The 18,842-nt window shown below is 34.8% G+C and overlaps 1 protein-coding gene across 1 annotated transcript in view; it reads right to left on the bottom strand.

The window, feature by feature from the left end:
• The window catches only part of cacna1fa (calcium channel, voltage-dependent, L type, alpha 1F subunit a), a 38,985-nt gene that overhangs the window by 17,246 nt on the left and 2,897 nt on the right, over positions 1-18,842 (bottom strand). Inside the window, 29 exon segments of the mRNA XM_016574106.1 lie at positions 56-187; positions 1,344-1,364; positions 1,550-1,633; positions 1,797-1,907; positions 3,771-3,929; positions 4,057-4,258; positions 4,339-4,485; positions 4,577-4,629; positions 4,837-4,944; positions 7,345-7,432; positions 7,507-7,613; positions 8,138-8,197; positions 8,944-9,073; positions 9,165-9,264; positions 9,366-9,423; positions 10,290-10,353; positions 10,460-10,532; positions 10,662-10,782; positions 11,543-11,750; positions 14,242-14,467; positions 14,578-14,738; positions 14,862-14,888; positions 14,976-15,042; positions 15,135-15,200; positions 15,862-16,081; positions 16,435-16,631; positions 17,146-17,298; positions 17,401-17,543; positions 17,957-18,096. Of these exon segments, the coding sequence (XP_016429592.1) occupies positions 56-187; positions 1,344-1,364; positions 1,550-1,633; positions 1,797-1,907; positions 3,771-3,929; positions 4,057-4,258; positions 4,339-4,485; positions 4,577-4,629; positions 4,837-4,944; positions 7,345-7,432; positions 7,507-7,613; positions 8,138-8,197; positions 8,944-9,073; positions 9,165-9,264; positions 9,366-9,423; positions 10,290-10,353; positions 10,460-10,532; positions 10,662-10,782; positions 11,543-11,750; positions 14,242-14,467; positions 14,578-14,738; positions 14,862-14,888; positions 14,976-15,042; positions 15,135-15,200; positions 15,862-16,081; positions 16,435-16,631; positions 17,146-17,298; positions 17,401-17,543; positions 17,957-18,096 (3,426 nt within the window).

Here is an 18,842-nt window from a genome sequence, read left to right as displayed (position 1 = left end):
TATAAAAAATAATTGAGAAAGATAGTTTAGCTTGTTTGTTTCCTAAATTTCTCACCTGTAGAGATTTAACAAACGTCCAAAGGAGGATTCGAATGCCTTCACCCTTACTGAGCAGCTTGACCAGTCGCATAACTCGGAAGAGACGGAAGAAAGTGATGGACACTTTGGCGCTCTCCCCTTCTTTCCCCTTTCGAAGTGGAGAAAGAAAACATCAGACCAGATATTAATGTGATTAAAGAGTCCAGGTAACAAAGTCCCTGATCATGTCAGTCTGACATTTCAGTGTGAATTGTTATGTAAAGCAGTCACAATATAATGCAAGATTTGCTAAGAGATGGCAGTGCAAACTACATCAGACCTTACAGCAAGCCTGCAACCTGAGGTATTCTAATCATAATAGGTCATTTTAAAGCTCAGTAGGAAAAAAAGTTTTACTGTTTAAATGTAAGGACCAAAAAGTGTGGAAAATGATCCAGAAAGATTAAATCGAAAGAATCAAATGGTTAAACTAATTTAAATTAAATTAAATATGGCCCCTTTAGGAAAAGACCATCAAGAAAATTGTCAAGAAAAAATTAATTCGAAAGACAATAAAATGATCAAATGAAATGAAATATTAAATATAAATTAAATGGTCAAGAAAAATTAAATTCAAAAGACAATCAAATGTTTAAATTAAACTAATTTAAATTTCATAAATATGGTCCCTTTAAGAAAAGACCAGATAAGCTCAAAAAGTTATACTCATATATATGTAACATTTAAATAAAGAACTAACATTAATATTAAAATGTCTGGAAAAAACATCTGTTCTAGAAACTTTTATTTATTGCCACATAAACCAGGACCAGAGTTTCTTTCTGCAAATGTTTCTATAAGATGTCACCATAACAGCACCGTAAAATTCATGTCATGCTGGAATGACTGTATTTACAAGATAACCGTGCATAAACAACACCAGAACGTAGTGTCTTAATTACTAAAGGGAAAGTTACAATTTTCACTGATTTTCTGATTTGGGGGTGCAGCTGCAGGACATTTTTGAGTTTTCTCAACTTGTATTCAGTTTATACGACAAAAAGTTGAGAAAACTCAAAAATCTCCTGAAACTGGTTGCCTTAAACTTTTACGTTTTCTCAACTTTTGATTTTTTACAACAGTGTGTGTTATATACAAATTATGGAAGCAAATCAGCAGCAGTCTTCCTGATCATAAATAAGGTTTTGCTGTGACTTTTGACTACAATTTAGTATGTATTGTGTGTAATGTTAATGAACAATAGCTTTAAACATTCCAAGAAATTAATACTTATTTAGCTGATGTGTAAGGTGGCATATTCATACCTCACCATGGCCTCCTCCACCCTGAGTGACAGGACCGTCCAAATTCACACAGAAGTGCAGGAAACAGAAGAGATTATAGAAATTGATAAGTGTGTGTCTGAGATGAGTCTGATCATTGTCACATCAAAAGTTCACACTGACTAGATTTGGACATGCATAAGCATCTCTCATAGATCAGATATAGTTTTATAATAATAGTTACATACACTGAACTCTGCAATCATGATGTCCACCAAACTGCCCACCACTATCAGCGCATCAAAAGAGTTCCAGGCATCTATAAAATAGTGCTGCGTAGTCCCAAACACAAATAACGAAAACAAGAGAGAGAGAGGAAAAAGCACAAACGTAAAGGCACTAACACAAATGGATGTATCAAGACTGCATATCAAACCACTGGAGCAAAGTAAAAAGTAAATTGAATGGGGAAAGAAAGTGTGCATCAAGTCTCACGTAAGGTCTCAGAGCCAGAAGTTTGATGATCATCTCAACCGTAAAGAGCGTAGTGAAGATCATGTTCAGGATGTCCATCACAAAGTTGAAGAGTTTGGACTGCTCATAGTGCTGTGGGTCACAGTCATGTGATCTTATTAGTTGATCCTGATTGATTGCATGTGTATGCAGAACTTCTCCCAGTGGAGTGATAACTTAATGAAATAAGATATATGGTGGGTTCACTTAGTTTTTCCCTTTCTAATAATACATACATATAACATTTCGGCTTGAAACATTTCAGTGTTTCTAAGGTCACCAGAAGTCGTTCAAAGTTGTTCAAGAGTTCAAAATTGCACCCTAAATTGCAAACATACACATGTGTCGTGAATGAGACCCTCTGTGATCTATTAGGGTTACTGTTAGGGGTGTGAACCCAGAAGTTAGCTACTGTAGAAGTGATTTGACAAAACATACTTTTTAGGACATACTCATTTGTAAAATAGCATAAAAATAAAGTTGTTTTTTTTAAGTAGTAAAATGCAGAACATTTTCTGATAGGGTTAGGTTATTACTGGTTATTACAGAAATACTACACTTTTAAAATATATATTTAAAAAAGTGATAACTGAATGTAATGTTTTCGGATGCTTAATCTCATGTTATTTACAACTAAATGAAAATGTATTATAGTTTAAACTTATAGTTTAAAGGCAATTATTTGAGTCTTTTTAACCACTTAGGTAGGACTTAAGTACATCTTTATTTATAATTTCATAATTACTGATATAGTTTTTAAAATATCTTTAAAGTTTACTGCCGAATGTACTGACAAGCATTTATAGTAAGATCAAATATACTGTAATGTCATTTCTATTGAACCTTGTATGTCATTAAAAATATTTGTAATAATAAAATATTACAATAAAATATATTTCACAGTCCAGTTAAAATGATAATCATATTTACATATGCTTTAGTATTTTAGTCAACCCATCCAAATAAGTGTACTTCATTAAAGCATGACAAAAGTTTATTAAAACAGAAAGATTTAAAATGCACTTTAAAATAAAACTTTAAATTTGACATTAAGTGCATTCTACTTAAAGGCAGGGTATGTGATTTTTCAAAAACACTTTAGAAAACTGATTCGGGCCGAATAGCAAAACAAACTTGTAGCCAATCAGCAATAAGGGGCGTGTCTACTCGTGATGTGGAGGAGAGAGCTTTCAGTGCATGGGACGGACATTAGCCGAGCCGAGCGACAGTAAGATAGAGATGGCGGATAAAAAACAAAAGAGGAAAACGTCTGCGGAACGATAAGGCAAAGAAGTAGGACCCGTGTAAATATTGGATCAGCTTTCCAGCGCTGGAGAGAACTCAAGGAGCGGAGGCCTGCGATCGGACGCCGAGGTTGCTTTGTTTCTTCTCAATAGGTGAGTAACACCGTGTCTACAACAACTAAAGTCTGCCTACACTGGACGCGAGAAAGAGGTCAAACGACCGTTGAAAACCATTTGAAATGTGTGTCAGCACGTCATAAATAGAACCCGGCAGCAGTTTTCTGTCAGGATTTGTTGCGCCGCGCCGCTCACGTCCGTAGACACGGTGTAACATTGGTTTTGCTTTGTTTCACAGAACTAATCGTTGCCTGGGTTGCGTACGTATATGTGGGGCGGAGCTATCAAAATAGGGGCAAGACCCTTTTGGGGTAGGGGCGTGTTTGTTTTGGTGATTTCAAATATCAACATTGGCTACCAGAAATCGCTTACTCTGCCTTTAAGTGCACTTATGTGGCCTTTTATTTTTTATATATAATATTTACTGCAAGTGCAGTTTTTTTAAATATACTTTTAAGATTTAAAATACAAGGGCTTTTCATGCAGGACAGTATTTACAGTATAACTAGCTGTATATAAAAACAATAAAAGTCTATGGAATGTCCCCATTTAAATAGCTAAGTGCACGTGTGTGGGTGTGTGTGTGTGTGTGTACCTGTACAGCCAGTGTGAGCGTGTTGAGCAGAATGAGCACAAACATGATGTACTCAAACTGAGAGGAATTGATGATCTTCCAGAATTTGAGTTGAGAGGGGTTTTTGGGGATGTAAATCTTTATGGGCTGAGCTTTCAATGCGTAATACACACACTGCCGCTGTGAGCAAAGGAGAGAGACACCGTGAGACAGACAACAAGAGCAACAAAAGAATCAATCGACTAGACTAGATGACCAAAAGAAATGTAACATTTTTAATATGAGATGGCCTTGAATTCAGATTAACCTGATTCTTATTTAGTTCACAGTTTTTAAACTCAGCCTCTCCTTGTTCACGGAAGGTGATGATGACAAAACCCACGAAGATGTTCATCATGAAGAAGGCGATGATGATGATGTAGATGATGAAGAAGATGGAAATCTCAACACGGTAGTTATAGATGGGTCCTCTGTTCTCTGCGTTAGCATCAATGGCTTTGTACAAGAGCCTGTGAAAAGCAAGAAAGACAGTTAAAGTTCGGAGCATCCCGTATCAGTGTTGTTGTGTTGAGTGGTTTTTCTCGCTCACTGTGGCCAGCCCTCAAACGTGGAGACGGTGAAGAGCGCCAGCATCCCCATCAGCACGTTGTCAAAGTTAAAGTCGCTGTTCTCCCAAACTCTCTCCCTCACCATTGGATGGTTCATATCACCATCTTTGAACACCACAAACATACCCCTAAACAATCACACACACAAGTTTTAGAAAACAACCCAGTGAGTCACTGTGAGTGCAAATCAAACGACTCATTTATGACCAAACAACATACTTGCACTCTTCAGGCGTATGTTTCGCCTCATCCGTGCATCTGTAGAACTGGCCCTGCAAAAGGGATTACATTTATGTTAACCAGCAAGAAAATACTCATCTAACTATTGAAAAATAGCTATATGGCTACTGGTTAACAACATTAACTAGTAGTTGCGCAAACTAGGCGATGTCAACCTAAAAGGAAAGTCCTCTCAGAAGGACTTGATGCATTAAGAAAGTAAACTGTGTCAATTTTGATTTCAGGTTGACTTTATGTACCTTGAAAAGCTGCACACCGATACAAGCAAACATGAACTGGAGGAGAGTGGTGACGATGAGGATGTTGCCAATAGTGCGGATGGCCACGAACACACACTGAATCACGCTCTGAAGACACAAACAGCAACACTCATTGAAGGTTATGAATGAACATAACTGGAAATAATGAACATTGTGGTATTTAGGGCTGCAGAAAAATGGGGAAAAATGACATTGCAATATTTTGTTTTCTGCTATACATACACTGTGATATGAAAAATATAAGAATCATAGAAAGAATCATTCTAAATTGAACGAGGTGATTTTGTAGGCGTCCTAGGCAAGGCAAGGCAAAATGTATTTATATAGCACATTTCATACACAATGGTAATTCAAAGTGCTTCACATATAAAAGGAATTAAAATAATTATCATAAAAAAAACATAATCACAACAATAAAACAAGGAATGTAAAAATGTAAAAATTATTTAAAAATTTATTTAAAAGGAATTAAATCAGTTAAAAATAAAAATGGTTATACATAAAATACAGTGCAAGGGGAGTAAAAGTAATTTAGAATTTATATGAGTTTATATAAAATCATTTTACATTATTTATTAATAAAATCATTTAATTATAAAATAATTTTAAAAACCTGAAAATGACTTTTTACTCTAGAGACTTTGTTTTAAATGTGAACCATCCTGAACTATTTGGGAAAACTGGTCAAATTGTAGTAAACATAAAGGTTTTTAAAAAATCCAGTTCCAGTTCCAGTTTAAATTAAAATATTAAACAAAATAAGAAATATAGAGTAATGTTGTTATTAAACTGTAAAATAAAAAATGGTTTAAAAAATATAGTACAGCTGGATCACACTTTAGTTTGGGGACCAATTTGTCCTATTAAATAACTACCGTATTGGCCCGAATATAAGACGACCCTGATTATAAGACGACCCCCCTTTTTCCAGATGTACCTTTTGGAAAAAGGCTTTTTAAAAGCCAAATCATGTTTTTTCTCAGTAAAACACATTTTGTCTTCAATTATTTTCATATTGCATATTTTTCCTATTTTAATTTTTGTTTTGAAAGTATGATAAAAACTGGTAAAATGTACATGCAACAGAGACAAATAACTTGAACTTTTAAGGGAAAATCCACTGGCAGATTTCACAATAAATGGGATAAGAGTATTTTAACATTTTAAAAAATTACCGTATTGTCCCGAATATAAGACGACCCTGATTATAAGACGACCCCCCCTTTTTCCAGATGTACCTTTTGGAAAAAGGCTTTTTAAAAACCAAATCTTGTTTTTTCTCAGTAAAACACATTTTGTCTTCAATTATTTTCATATTGCATATTTTTCCTATTTTAATTTTTGTTTTGAAAGTATGGTAAAAACTGGAAAAATGTATCAACAATCACATTTAAAAAATATACACTTTTTGATATACCATAAAAAAAAAAGCAGGTAGCCCATCTGAATTAGGACATTTAGGCTATCCATCTAATAGTAGCCTACCAAAATCTTATTAACAGTAGAAGTTAAATCTTACTGTAGTCTTCAAATCTGGGTACTGTCTTACGTTTTAAAATCACAAAGAGAGTTTGGTCCCATTAGGCTAACGTGACAGTCACGACTCATGCAGCTGTAAGGTTTTCTGCTTCTTTTGTTTTTACTCGCGATCTTTACAACACGCATTACATTATGTATTTCATGGCACACTCGTTTTATGCGGATTTGGCGTCACCTATTGTTGTGGGTGTATTATTGACATGTCAAAGTCTAGACCCTGAATATAAGACGACCACGTTTTTTCAGATATACAAGAAAAAAACATCGTCTTATATTCGGGTCAATACGGTATCAAATTCCTTCTAATTTGCTGCTTATTAGAAAGGTAGTTCTTAAGTACTAATAAACAGCCAGTGTGTTAGTAATGTGCATGCTAATAAGCAACTAGTTAATAGTGAGAATTGGTCCCTAACTTAGTGTTAAATACAGCTGTAAAACTAGAATATTTACATCTTAACATCTTCATTTTCAAATCATCAAGCTTTTATTTATTTTTTTAATTTTCTGGAAAATAAATAAATGCACTGCGGCATGTTTAGAGACATGTATGGCAGTGTGTTCATTTACATGTGTGCAATTTTTTATTGTGATTATTATTGAATTATATTTATATATATTTTTGTAAAAAAAAGTATTTAAATAAATATAGCAGAACTGTAAAATTACAATATTAATATGTATTTTCTAATGTCTGATCTTTATTACGGTGTTTTTTTTGGCAAGTAAATAAAATAATAAAATAAATGTGCTGCTGGTTTCAGAGAGATTCACAGCACCGTGTTCCTTCCTTTACATGCGAGTGGCTCATGATACAGTGTTTCTACATTACTAAGTTAATTGGTTCACATTTGATAATCACATTAATCACAATATCAATTTCATTTCAATATATCAGGACTGATGATATATCAGGATGTTAGCATGGAAAAATGCATCGTGAGTTTGTACCTTGAGTCCCTTTGCTCTGTTGATGGCTCGAAGAGGCCTGAGCACTCGCAATACTCGAAGAATCTTCACCACAGAAATGGCACTAGAACTAAATACAGAAATGACAACAAATAAGTGAATGAATCAATGAATAACTGAACTGAGTGATAGATGAACACTTACTGCAAAAAGAAAGAGGTGAGGGACACGCTGACGACCAGAAGGTCCAGGAGGTTGAAGGCGTTTCTGCAGAAGGAACCTTGATGAAGGAAAGCTCCATACACAGTCATCTGAGCAACACACGACACACATTTTCATTAATGTGCACATTCAAAATGAAGCAAAAGCTTAAACTCCATGTTCACAAACCTCTGATGATTTTGCACATCACCAATCCCTTGTCACAGCTCAAAACCTTATTTTTAAGGTAATTTTTTTACCTTCATTTAGTATTATTTTTGTGCTACTAAAGTTAGTAATATTTTATTTTGAATAAGCTTTTAGTTTTTTGTTGGTTTTTATTTTAATTTTTAGTCTTTTTTTTTTTGTGCTTCAACCTAAACTTATGTTAGTTAGTTGCCAATGCAACATTTCTACTTTTAGTTTAGTGTAAGATTTCCATCTAATATTTATATTTTATTTTATTTCACCTTTATTTTAATGTACAAAAATGTTATTTAATTATTTTAGTTTTTAGTTTTAGTTAACAATAATACCCCTGCCCATTATTAGACATGTAGAAAAGATAAAAATCAGTTTGAAGCATAAAGAGCGAAAACAAAATTTTGTGTGTGCAGGAGGATCAATAGTTTACCTTCAACATGATCTCAATAGTGAAGACGGTGGTAAAGACGTAATCAGCATAGCCCAGCATCTATCATAAGACATAAAAACAGCGATCAATCTCATGTCACCCGGTCAATCTCATGAGTCCATGTCATATTTCACCCCAAATAAAATAGTTTGCATAGAAAAAAACATTAAGATGAAAAATACACATTATTTAAATTGTAATTCAAAAGCTGTAAACATACTTAGTGATAATATTAGCTGATTTTAAGAAAAAATATTTCAATTATAAAATTAAATAAATTATTTACAGTTATTATATTAAAAATTAAATGATTGTGTATTAAAGTAATAAATGTGAATATTAAATTGGTTCTTACATGAAAATAATTTCACAATGTAAAAGAAATCTTAATTTTCTTTATGTAAAATATAATTGACTTTGGGGTGAAATATTAAGGTCTTCAAGGGATTCACCCACATATCTGGTTTTAGCCTTTTTTTCAAACTGGAGATTGTGCTTTAAGACTAGTTTAATCTCTGTAATGCACAAGGGATGGAGCTTGGGGGTTTGGGAACCACAGTCCTGTTGAGAAAAGCCATCCAACAGGAACACAACCAGCAGGATCTATCACTGTTTTAAGACCATCAAATGCTAATTTTACAGGGCCAGTTAGTGTGCCTGACTACAGTTTTTCATAATTGTAAAATGATATACTAATAATTTTGTTCACATATTTTAGGGACACTACAATAGGGACACTGAAAGATCTGCACACAGGCTGGCCCTCAAGCGCTCTAGTCCTCTATTCTAGAGGTGCATGAACTTACAACATTCCTGACAGAATGAGTTTTGATTGGGTCTTCAGCAGCCAATGAAAAACTACTGAATATGATGAAGATGAGGATGAAGTTGGTGAAGTATTGATGATGAATGAGGTTGTGGCAGGCGACTCTGAGACTGTGAATATTAGCATGGTCAATTTCAGGTCGGAGAAAAGAAAAATGATCATTATTAGTAACTATCATTTGTACCATTTTTTTTAACCTACCAGTTTTTCTTTCCAAGGATGAAAAAGCAACTTCCATCAGGAATAGGTACAATTTTTTCTTTGGGTTGAAAACTTTCGACTTTCATGGGAGTGCCTATACCTTTAAAGAACATGAAGATTTAAAAAAAAAATGTCATTAAATTAATTCTCATATATTTATAATGAATGCGAATATAAAGAATTGGACTGGACAGAATTTACCCTCAAGCCCTTCAATTGCTCTCAACTCTTCGTTCTCTTCCCAATCGTCCATATCATTCTAAACAAATTAAAGAACAAGAAACATATAAAGAATAATATGGCAAGAACGATCATAGAAATTCAACATGTGGATAACTGAAATAAATTATAATCAACAGATCATATAGAAATCATCAGTCAAATGGAAATGGTTCAATAAAGGTCTTTGATCATATAATCCATGATCAATCAGTGCACATTATATAAAACCATATTTTTTAATTCATCAAAATATGAGAACCATTACCTTTTCTACTAAAAATACATTCATATTAATTATTAACCAATAATATCTTCACAACCCAATCAAATACTGAAAAATCAAACCCTGCTCCACATTATTTCCTGCTAAATATTCTGTTATATTCTGAAATACATCACATTTAAAGGTTAAAGGTATAGTTCTCCCAAAAGTGAAAATTTGCTGAAAATGTATTCTCTCTCACGACATCCAAGATGTAGATGAGTTTGTTTCACCATGAGAACAGATTTGGAGAAATGCAGCATTGCATCACTTGCTCACCAATGGATCCTCTGCAGTGAATGGGTGCCGTCAGAATGAGAGTCCAAACATCACAATAATCCACACTACTCCAGTAGTATGGAAAAAAGATGACAAAATCTGCGTGATTACTTGTGGATTATTGTGATGTTTTTATCAGCTGTTTGGACTCTCATTCTGACGGCACCCATTCACTGCAGAGGATCCATTGGTGAGCAAGTGATGTAATGCTGCATTTCTCCAAATCTGTTCTCATGATGAAACAAACTCATCTACATCTTGGATGGCCTGAGGCTGAGTAAATGTTCATTTTTGTGTGAACTATTCCTTTAAATGTGTCACAAATGCCTTTAGCAGAGAGAAAGACAGAGCAGGGTTCTTACTCCAGCTTCGTCTTCCTCTCTTTCTTCATCATCCTCCCATTCCTCCTCCTCTTCTTTTCTCTCTCTTTAAAACAGAACGAACAGATTGAGCTCTGTGCCTGTGAATGCAGGACAATAGCAAGGATGTGCACATTTGGCTTCTGTCCTGTGTGTGTATGTGTGTTGCCTACTCTTTTTTCTTTTTGCCACCATCTCTGGCTAAGTTGTCCACAGCGATAGCCAAGAAGACGTTCAGCAAGATGTCTGGATGACAAAGTCAAGGGCCAGAAACAAGACTCCAGATACAAGAACAGCCATATGGAAAGGTTAATCAATATGAAAATATGGAGCTTATAGATCATCAAATGTATTTTATACATACTGAAAAGATACAGTTACCACAGACGAAAAGAATGACAAAGTAAATAGAGACAATCATATTGGGAAACACTGGTCCACCATACGCCATGATGCCATCATACATGACAGAGTTCCAGTCCTCTCCTGTTAGGATCTACATAAGAAAGAGCTTCAGTTCACATCTCTCAATTCAGTAAACTACTGTATTCTGAATCTTTTCTCTATCTCTTAATAATTTGTATAGTGTAATAAAGATGCACTGTAAAGAATCATCTTTAAAGTTATTACTAATAAAATAATCCTTGTTTTAGGAGTAGGATGACAAAAAAAGCCACTTCCTACATAATCTGTAGATTGCAGATAATATAATATTCATGAAATAAAAGGCCACTTAAGTGTACTTAAAGAGAAACACTTTCGTGAATGTTTCTTAACGCACTTAAAAAGTGCACTTTGTAATAATGTCAAAATAAAGGATTTACATTAAAGAACCTTTTAAATCATTGTTTTAATAATCATTTTTCATGCTTTAAAGAAGCGCACCTACTTTGATGCAAACATACTGAAGCACATTATAAATTTAGCCGTAGCGTGTTATTTGATATTACATTTAAATGTAATATATTGTAAATGTACTGTATGTACTAAATTGCTACTTCATCATGTAAATACAAATATATTTAAATACACGACATATAGTACAAGTTTCAATAGACATGACAAGAATGTACATATATATAATATGCTTAAGCATATTAATTCTGTAAAATATACTCTTTTTAAAAGTATGCTAAAGTGTACTTCATTTTCACAAGAGATACCTTTATTTTCCACAGCTTGTAGGAGCTTAGATGAGGAGTTAAATATTAGAAAATCACTGTAAAAAATGACTGCTTAGTAACAGAGGCAGTTACCTGGAAACAGGTGAGCAGGGCAGATGGAAAAGTGTCAAAGGTGCTTCTTTTCATTTGAGTCTCATCAAAGTTGAACTTTCCGCCGAAGAGCTGCATGCCCAGGACAGCGAAGATGATGAGAAAGAGGAAGAGCAGCAGCAGCAGGGAGCAAATGGCCTTCATAGAGTTCAGCAAAGAGCTCACCAGGTCTGACAGGGCAGCCCAGTGTCTAAAGAGAGACACCAACAAATTCAGCATGTGCAGTGACTCCTTAAAACTATTGAGTCTTAATTTAAGAATAAGTTCCCATTTTTAATAAAATCTAAAATCCATTACAGGTTAATTATATGACTTTCATCTTTCAGACAAATACAATCAGAGTTATATTAAAAAATGTCTTCGCTCTTCCAAGCTTTATAATGGCAGTGAATGGGGGTCGAGATTTTGAAGCCCAAAAAAGTGCATCCATCCATCATAAAAAGTGCTCCACACGGCTCCAGGGGGTTAGTAAAGGCCTTCTGAAGTGAATCGAAAAAATATCCATATTTAAAACTTTATAAACCATAATCTCTAGCTTCCGCTAACTCGTATGCAAGTTCACGAGAGAGTGGCGTTCCAGCGGATGACGAAGGATGTAGGCGTAGCAAATCTCACAATGACAGAAGTGGGGCCAAGTCATTATTTTGCAAGTCACAAGTAAGTCTCGAGACTTTGCATTCATTTGAGTCGAGTCCCGAGTCAAGACAGACAAGTCCCAAGTCGAGTTGCAAGTCTTCAACTTTAAGCTTCAAGTCCTAAACAAGTCATTAGTGATGTTTGCCCAAAATAGTGTCTCTGTATTAATTACTACAGTTAATTTAAAGTCGTTAATAGTCTATAGTAAGTATAATTATAAAGATATAATAATTAGTGGTGTTTCGTTGAGGACTGAATCATTGTTTGTGAACAAATCGTAGGCCTAAGTGAATAGACCATTTCTTTTAAGTACACTGTTTCATTTGTAAACAATTCAGTGATTTTTATGAATCCACTGAGTCAAATATTTAATAACTTGCTAATACGTAAAACAGACACTGATGTATGGCCACCTACTGATGTAGGTCTACAGAAATACACATAGCTTTATTGACATGATTGATTAGCATTTATAGTATTTACAAAACATTTATGGTACTTTAAGTCTTAAACAGATACGTCTCACGACCCAGGTGTGTGGAGGCAGGCAGGAAGACGAGGACGACAAGGGTTCCGATAAAGATATTTAATGTAGACAAAAGGCAGATCCAGACAGGTGAGACATAAACACACTCAGGGTAACATCCACAATAACCGACAACACTAGGATACAAGAGACAGGAACTTATAGGGCAGATAACGAGGGGCAGACAGGTGAACACAATAAGGGTAATTAACTAATGATTGAACGGTCTAAACCAACAAAAGGGGAAGAAACCACAACAAACAGTCCACAGGGGTGTTACAATACGTCGATACAGAACGTTAATTATTGGGCAACGAGATAGGCCTACATGAAATGAAACGGAGAAGTAAATATATAATAATAATATAATAATATATATAAATGTTAAATAAAAATAAGAAACCATCAGTGAATGGGTTTAAAAGATGGATTGGATGATGTGTTTTCTTATAGCTCTATATTAGCCTATTTTATGTTCTTATATAGGCTATTCCTTCAACAAATATTGATAATAACAAATTATTCAAATGTCATGCTGTCACTGAGATGAGCACAATAGGCCTAGTTATAATAATGATGCTGCACTGTCTTTATGTTATTCTTCATTCAAAATAAAATGTTAATATTTTAATAATCCTAGGGGTTGGTAGAGTTAATATTGTCGAGTTTACAAATTATATCTCTTGGCCACAAGTAAACAGAACATGTCCGACAGCACACTGTTCACTATAGTAGGTTTAAGAAAAGAGTCATGCAAAATTATTCATGCCAGAACAGTAGCCACAGATTCTCAAATATATTTAAGTAAATGTATTTTGTGTTTTAAACAAGTTTATAATGGTCACAGCTGATGGCTTAGTTTAGGGGCTATATGTGCGCTACCATGTAGTAAGAGCCAGTTGGATTTACAACACGTGAATTCATCCATTTCTTCTGAAAGACATGAAAGTGAGTGACTGGCAAATAGGAAGTATAGAGTGAACTTTATAGGTAGGCTACATACAATGTGCGTTTGACATGGAAAAAAAAATTGTTTGAAAGGTTTAGCCTACTATTACTGCCGTTTCCATATACATCGGCATTGCTTCTTATTATTATTATTAATATTAATATAACTGGTTTATAGGGATTATGTGTATTTTAAAAGTCTAAAACATTGAATAGCCTAAACATTATGTGGTTGAAAACACTAACAAGTGCTCACTGAGTGAGTCCCTCTCTGGCTCAGTGCAAAAAGCTGCGCTAATCATACCAGTGTGATCATACGCTTCAGTAACCAGCCTATATTGATCACAACTCACAAAGTTTTTTTTAGAAGGTAGGCCATAAAGACTTTCCAAGTCACAGGGCTCAAGTCCAAGTCAAGTCTCAAGTCGAGTCGCAAGTCTTCTTTGATTATGTCGAGTCAAGTCCTCAAATTTGGAACTTAAGTCCGAGTCAAGTCCAAGTCATGCGACACGAGTCCACAACTCTGCACAATGAATCTCAAAGATCTGGAAACACTTATGAGCTCAATCACCTTGTGACTTTGAAGATACGGAGCAGACGGACGCAGCGCAGCACAGAGATCCCGATGGGCGGGATCACGTCCATCTCCACCAGCACCGTCTCCAGAATCCCACCACAAACCACGAAACAATCGAAACGATTGAAGAGCGCCATGAAGTAGATCTGAAAGCCGAAGCTGTAGATCTTCATCAGCATCTCCAGCGTAAACAGAGCCAGAAGGATCTTATTTGCTCGTTCTGGAACATTAAAGAGTCCGTATTTAAGACAGGGTCAGGTCATGTCATTACAGGCAAACTCTGGCAACACTTTACTTCGCTCACACGCACACATACACACACACACACACCCTGTATGTCGGTGAGCCACTGCGGTTGGCTGTAGTGTTCAGAGGCGCTGGCGGCCGTGTTGAGGAACACCAGCAGCAGCACCAGCCAGTAGAAATTGGTGGATTTGACGGCCACACGGCAGTTCTTCCTGATGACCAGATTTAAGTGGTACAGCTGCTCACTGAGAAAGAAAAGAAGCAGCAAGTATTAATGGACTTTAAATATAAAACTTTAAAAAAAAGTAAAATATGTCAGAAATTAAGAGAAAAAATTTGGGGGTTCTGGTCAACAAATAAACACCTACCAGAAACTTATACCCATCAGTCGTGCCCTGAGGAACATAAAATAATTTAGATTAAAAGTTCTGGTGTTTAATACTTTATAACAGATAATTTAGCAGTGTAAATGTTGTACTTACATAATAGATGCACAGCAGCCGTTGTCATCATCCAGGAACGCTTCAAACTCAGAGTCTGAATCCGATTCTGCATAAAAAAGAAAGGACTGAATGTATAACGTAGTTTTGTAGTTTGATATGCAATACATTTAAATATCAGAGTGAAACTGTGTTCAGTACCTCCATCTTCACTGTGTTTGTACCAGCCATATTTTTTCATCATCTTTTTCTTAGCCACCACAGCACCTGCCATTTACACCACAAAAACAAACAAACAAAAAACACAAAATGAAAAGCACTCAACTGCACTGAATGTGTTTTTGATATTGCACTTCAAATCTTAAAAGTATATAAATAATGATCTTTAAAATAGCATCATATGACCCCTTTAAGTGACTGTACTTGCAGATAATATAAATGTTATAAAACTGTAAGCATACTTAAAGAGAGTCCACTTTCATGATTATGTTTCTAATTTTTTTTACTTTTTAAATACACATTTAAAAAAGGTTCAATAGAAATGACATACAAGTATATTTTAGTTTACCATTAAATGCTTGTCAGTACATTTAACAGTTTCAATAGAAGTAATTATGAAATTACATATAAAGGGCCCAGTCCTTACATTTAATATACTTTTAAACTATAAAACATTTTCATGTAATTGCAATTAACATGCAATTAAGTGTCTAAAACATTAAGTATATTCTTTTAAAGTATATTATTTCTTTATACCATATGCAAAAATGTACTGCTTTTTCACACGGGTGGACATTTTATCATCAATCATGTGACATTCTGTCATCTTCATTGGGCAAAAGTATTTATTTATAATTTATGCGCACACTGTCTGTTTTGATTGTGTGATCATACTGTAAAAAGGAATGCTAAATAAAGCTTATATTACGTTTATTTCCATCCTCATCCATGTCCTCTGCTTCAATGAGCCAGTCCATGTATCCGATCATGTCCTCCTCCATCTGCTGTTTCTCCTGGGCCTCCTGCAGCTCACCGCGGCACACGGCCTTCTCTCTCTCTTTAGAGAACTCACTGTGATGTGAAAGAGACACACGCATTACAATATGTACAATAATGCCCAACAAATGATATCACAAGTCGTCCTTACCCTTAAGAGCTTTTCATTTTCACCATCAGTCAACAATAAAAACCATTTACCATATTACACTAGGCTATTAAAAAACCATATATATGAGAGATAGATAGATAGATAGATAGATAGAAACAGTATATAGATATATATTTATAATATATATTCATAATTAGCAAATTTTTCAAATATATAAATATATATTTATAATATATGTGTATAATTAGCACATTTTTGAGCTGATTTAATATGGCATAAATCAGAAAGAAGCTCAAATAATCATCTATTTTAATTCCAATAAATGATCCTGTTTGTATAACATTAGCAACTAGCTTAAAAAACAAAGAGTGAAATATGGAGATCAGGCCATACCCAGTAGAGCACATCAGTCCAGCCCTCCATTGTAATGCACTGAAATACAGTCAGCATTGCAAAGAAGATGTTGTCAAAGTTGGTGATGCCTCCATTGGGTCCCTCCCATCCTCCCTGACACACGGTGTTGTTCCCCACACAGAAACGACCGTTACCAGCAAAAGCACATGGTGTTGGATCATCGTCCACCATTAGATCTTTTTACATGAAAACAAACACAATTTAGTAAGCTTTATACTACAACTACCAGTGAACAAACTCCCATTTAAGGGATAGTCCACCCAAAAAAATTTAATTCTGTCATTATGTATTCACCCTGATGTCGCTCCAACCCGCAAGACTTTGGTTAATTTTCAAAACAAATGTTGAGATATTTTGAATGAAACCTGAGAGGTTTCTGCACCTGTATTGAAAGTACAGGTAACCAAATTTTAAAGATCCAAAAAAGTTATAATGTGTCATAAAATGCATTTAAATGTGTGAAGAAAGATATGATCACTTTATATGATGAACAGATTTAATTTAAGCTTATATGTGTATGTACGTATGATGATCATATCGTATGTTGATGTATGTTGGGTTTGGAACTACAATGAGGGTCAGTGAACCATGACAGAATTTTATTTTTTGGGAGAACAACTGTGCCCTTTTAAATGCAACTAGAGTGGCATTGCAGTCAGCTGTGTAAAAGCCTGTGTTTGCATTTCTCACCTGTCCCTACATAGTAGCAGGTCTTGTGCATCCTGCCTATGAAGAGCTCCAGCCCAATGATGGCGTAAATGATGATGACAAACATGACCAGCAGACCGATGTGGAGCAGAGGCACCATGGCCTTCATGATGGAGTTCAACACAATCTGCAGACCTGCACACATCACAGCCTGAATCACAATCACTGTAGATGTGGGAATTAGACTCAGCCAGCACTGTGTGTACAAATGTCCAGTCAGAATGCACAAACACTTACTCGGCACACCGGACACGAGCCGCAGGGGTCGCAGTACTCTGAAAGCTCTCAGGGCTTTGACATCCAGACCTCCTGGTTTACCTGCAGCGTGATGGGCCTCTCCTGGTTTGTGCTCTCCCATCTCAGCTAAAACGCTGAAAAGACTGCAAATGGAGCACACAAACCTGGTGAGCTCTACTGTCAGTTAAGTACATCATGTAGCCTTCAACTCTGTCTTGAATAAACCAATTAAATAAATAAAAATTTGAAAATAAATAAATTAATTAAATTAAAGTCTTTATATAAAGTTGCATTTACAAGTATGTCCAACTTTACCCAAATATATACAGTAAATTCACATAAAGCAATATATAATATATAGCATATTTCAACTGCTATATTATTGTCCCGCCCTAATCTGCTAAATGCAACTCTAGGACATGAAGAGATCATAAACATAAAGGTCATGATTTTCTGTAAATCTGCTTTGAAACGATGAGTACTGTGAAAAGCACTATACAAATAAATTTAATGTGACTTGAATTTGGAAGTATATTTGAAGTAACCTCACACATACCCAACAATGACAATGACAAAATCCAGCAAGTTCCAGCCGCTGCGGATGTAGGCGCTGGGATGCATGACCAGACCGTACGCCAGAATCTTTGTGAATGTTTCGATGGTGAAAATGACCAGAAACACATACTCCACTTGTTCCTAGGAATAATGAAGGTAGTAAGTACAAGAGAAATAGAATATCTATGACTGAGCTGAAATCAATAGTTTTACTACTTTTAAACAATTGCTGTATCATGTTGTGCCAAATAACTGATAAATATTAAAGTTTGGGATCGGTAAGATTTTTAATGTTTTTTAAAGAAGTCTCTTATGCTCACCAAGGCTGCATTTATTTGATCAAAAACACAGAAAAAAACAACAACAATATTGTGCAGTATTTTTACAATTTAAAATGACTGTTTTCTATTTTAATATACTTCAAAATATAATTTATTTCTGTGATTCAAAGCTCAATTTTCATCAGCTATTACTCCAGCCATTTCTTCAGTCTTTAGTGTACAAAATCCTTCCGGAAACTTTCTAATATGCCGATTTTTATCATTGTTGGAAACTGTTGTGGAGCTGCTTAATATTTTTTGGAACCTATAATACCTTTTTCAGGATTCATTGATTAATAAAAAGTTAAAAAGAACAGCATTTATTTTAAATATAAATCTTTTCCAATGATGTAAGTCTTTACTATCACTTTTTATCAATTTAACACATTCTTGCTGAAGAACAGTTTTAATTTCTTTCAAAAAAAGAAAGAAAAACCTTACTGACCCCAATCTTTTGAACGGTAGTGTATATTGTAACAGAAGATTTCTATTTTGAATAAATACTGTTCTTATTAACTTTTTATTAATCAAGGAATCCTGAAGAAGTCATAGGTTCCAAAAAAAAAA

The sequence above is a fragment of the Sinocyclocheilus rhinocerous genome, unplaced genomic scaffold (assembly GCF_001515625.1).
Source record: "Sinocyclocheilus rhinocerous isolate Xijiao unplaced genomic scaffold, SAMN03320098_v1.1 scaffold533, whole genome shotgun sequence".
NCBI lineage: Eukaryota > Metazoa > Chordata > Actinopteri > Cypriniformes > Cyprinidae > Sinocyclocheilus > Sinocyclocheilus rhinocerous.
This window is presented reverse-complemented; position numbering and strand designations above follow the sequence as displayed.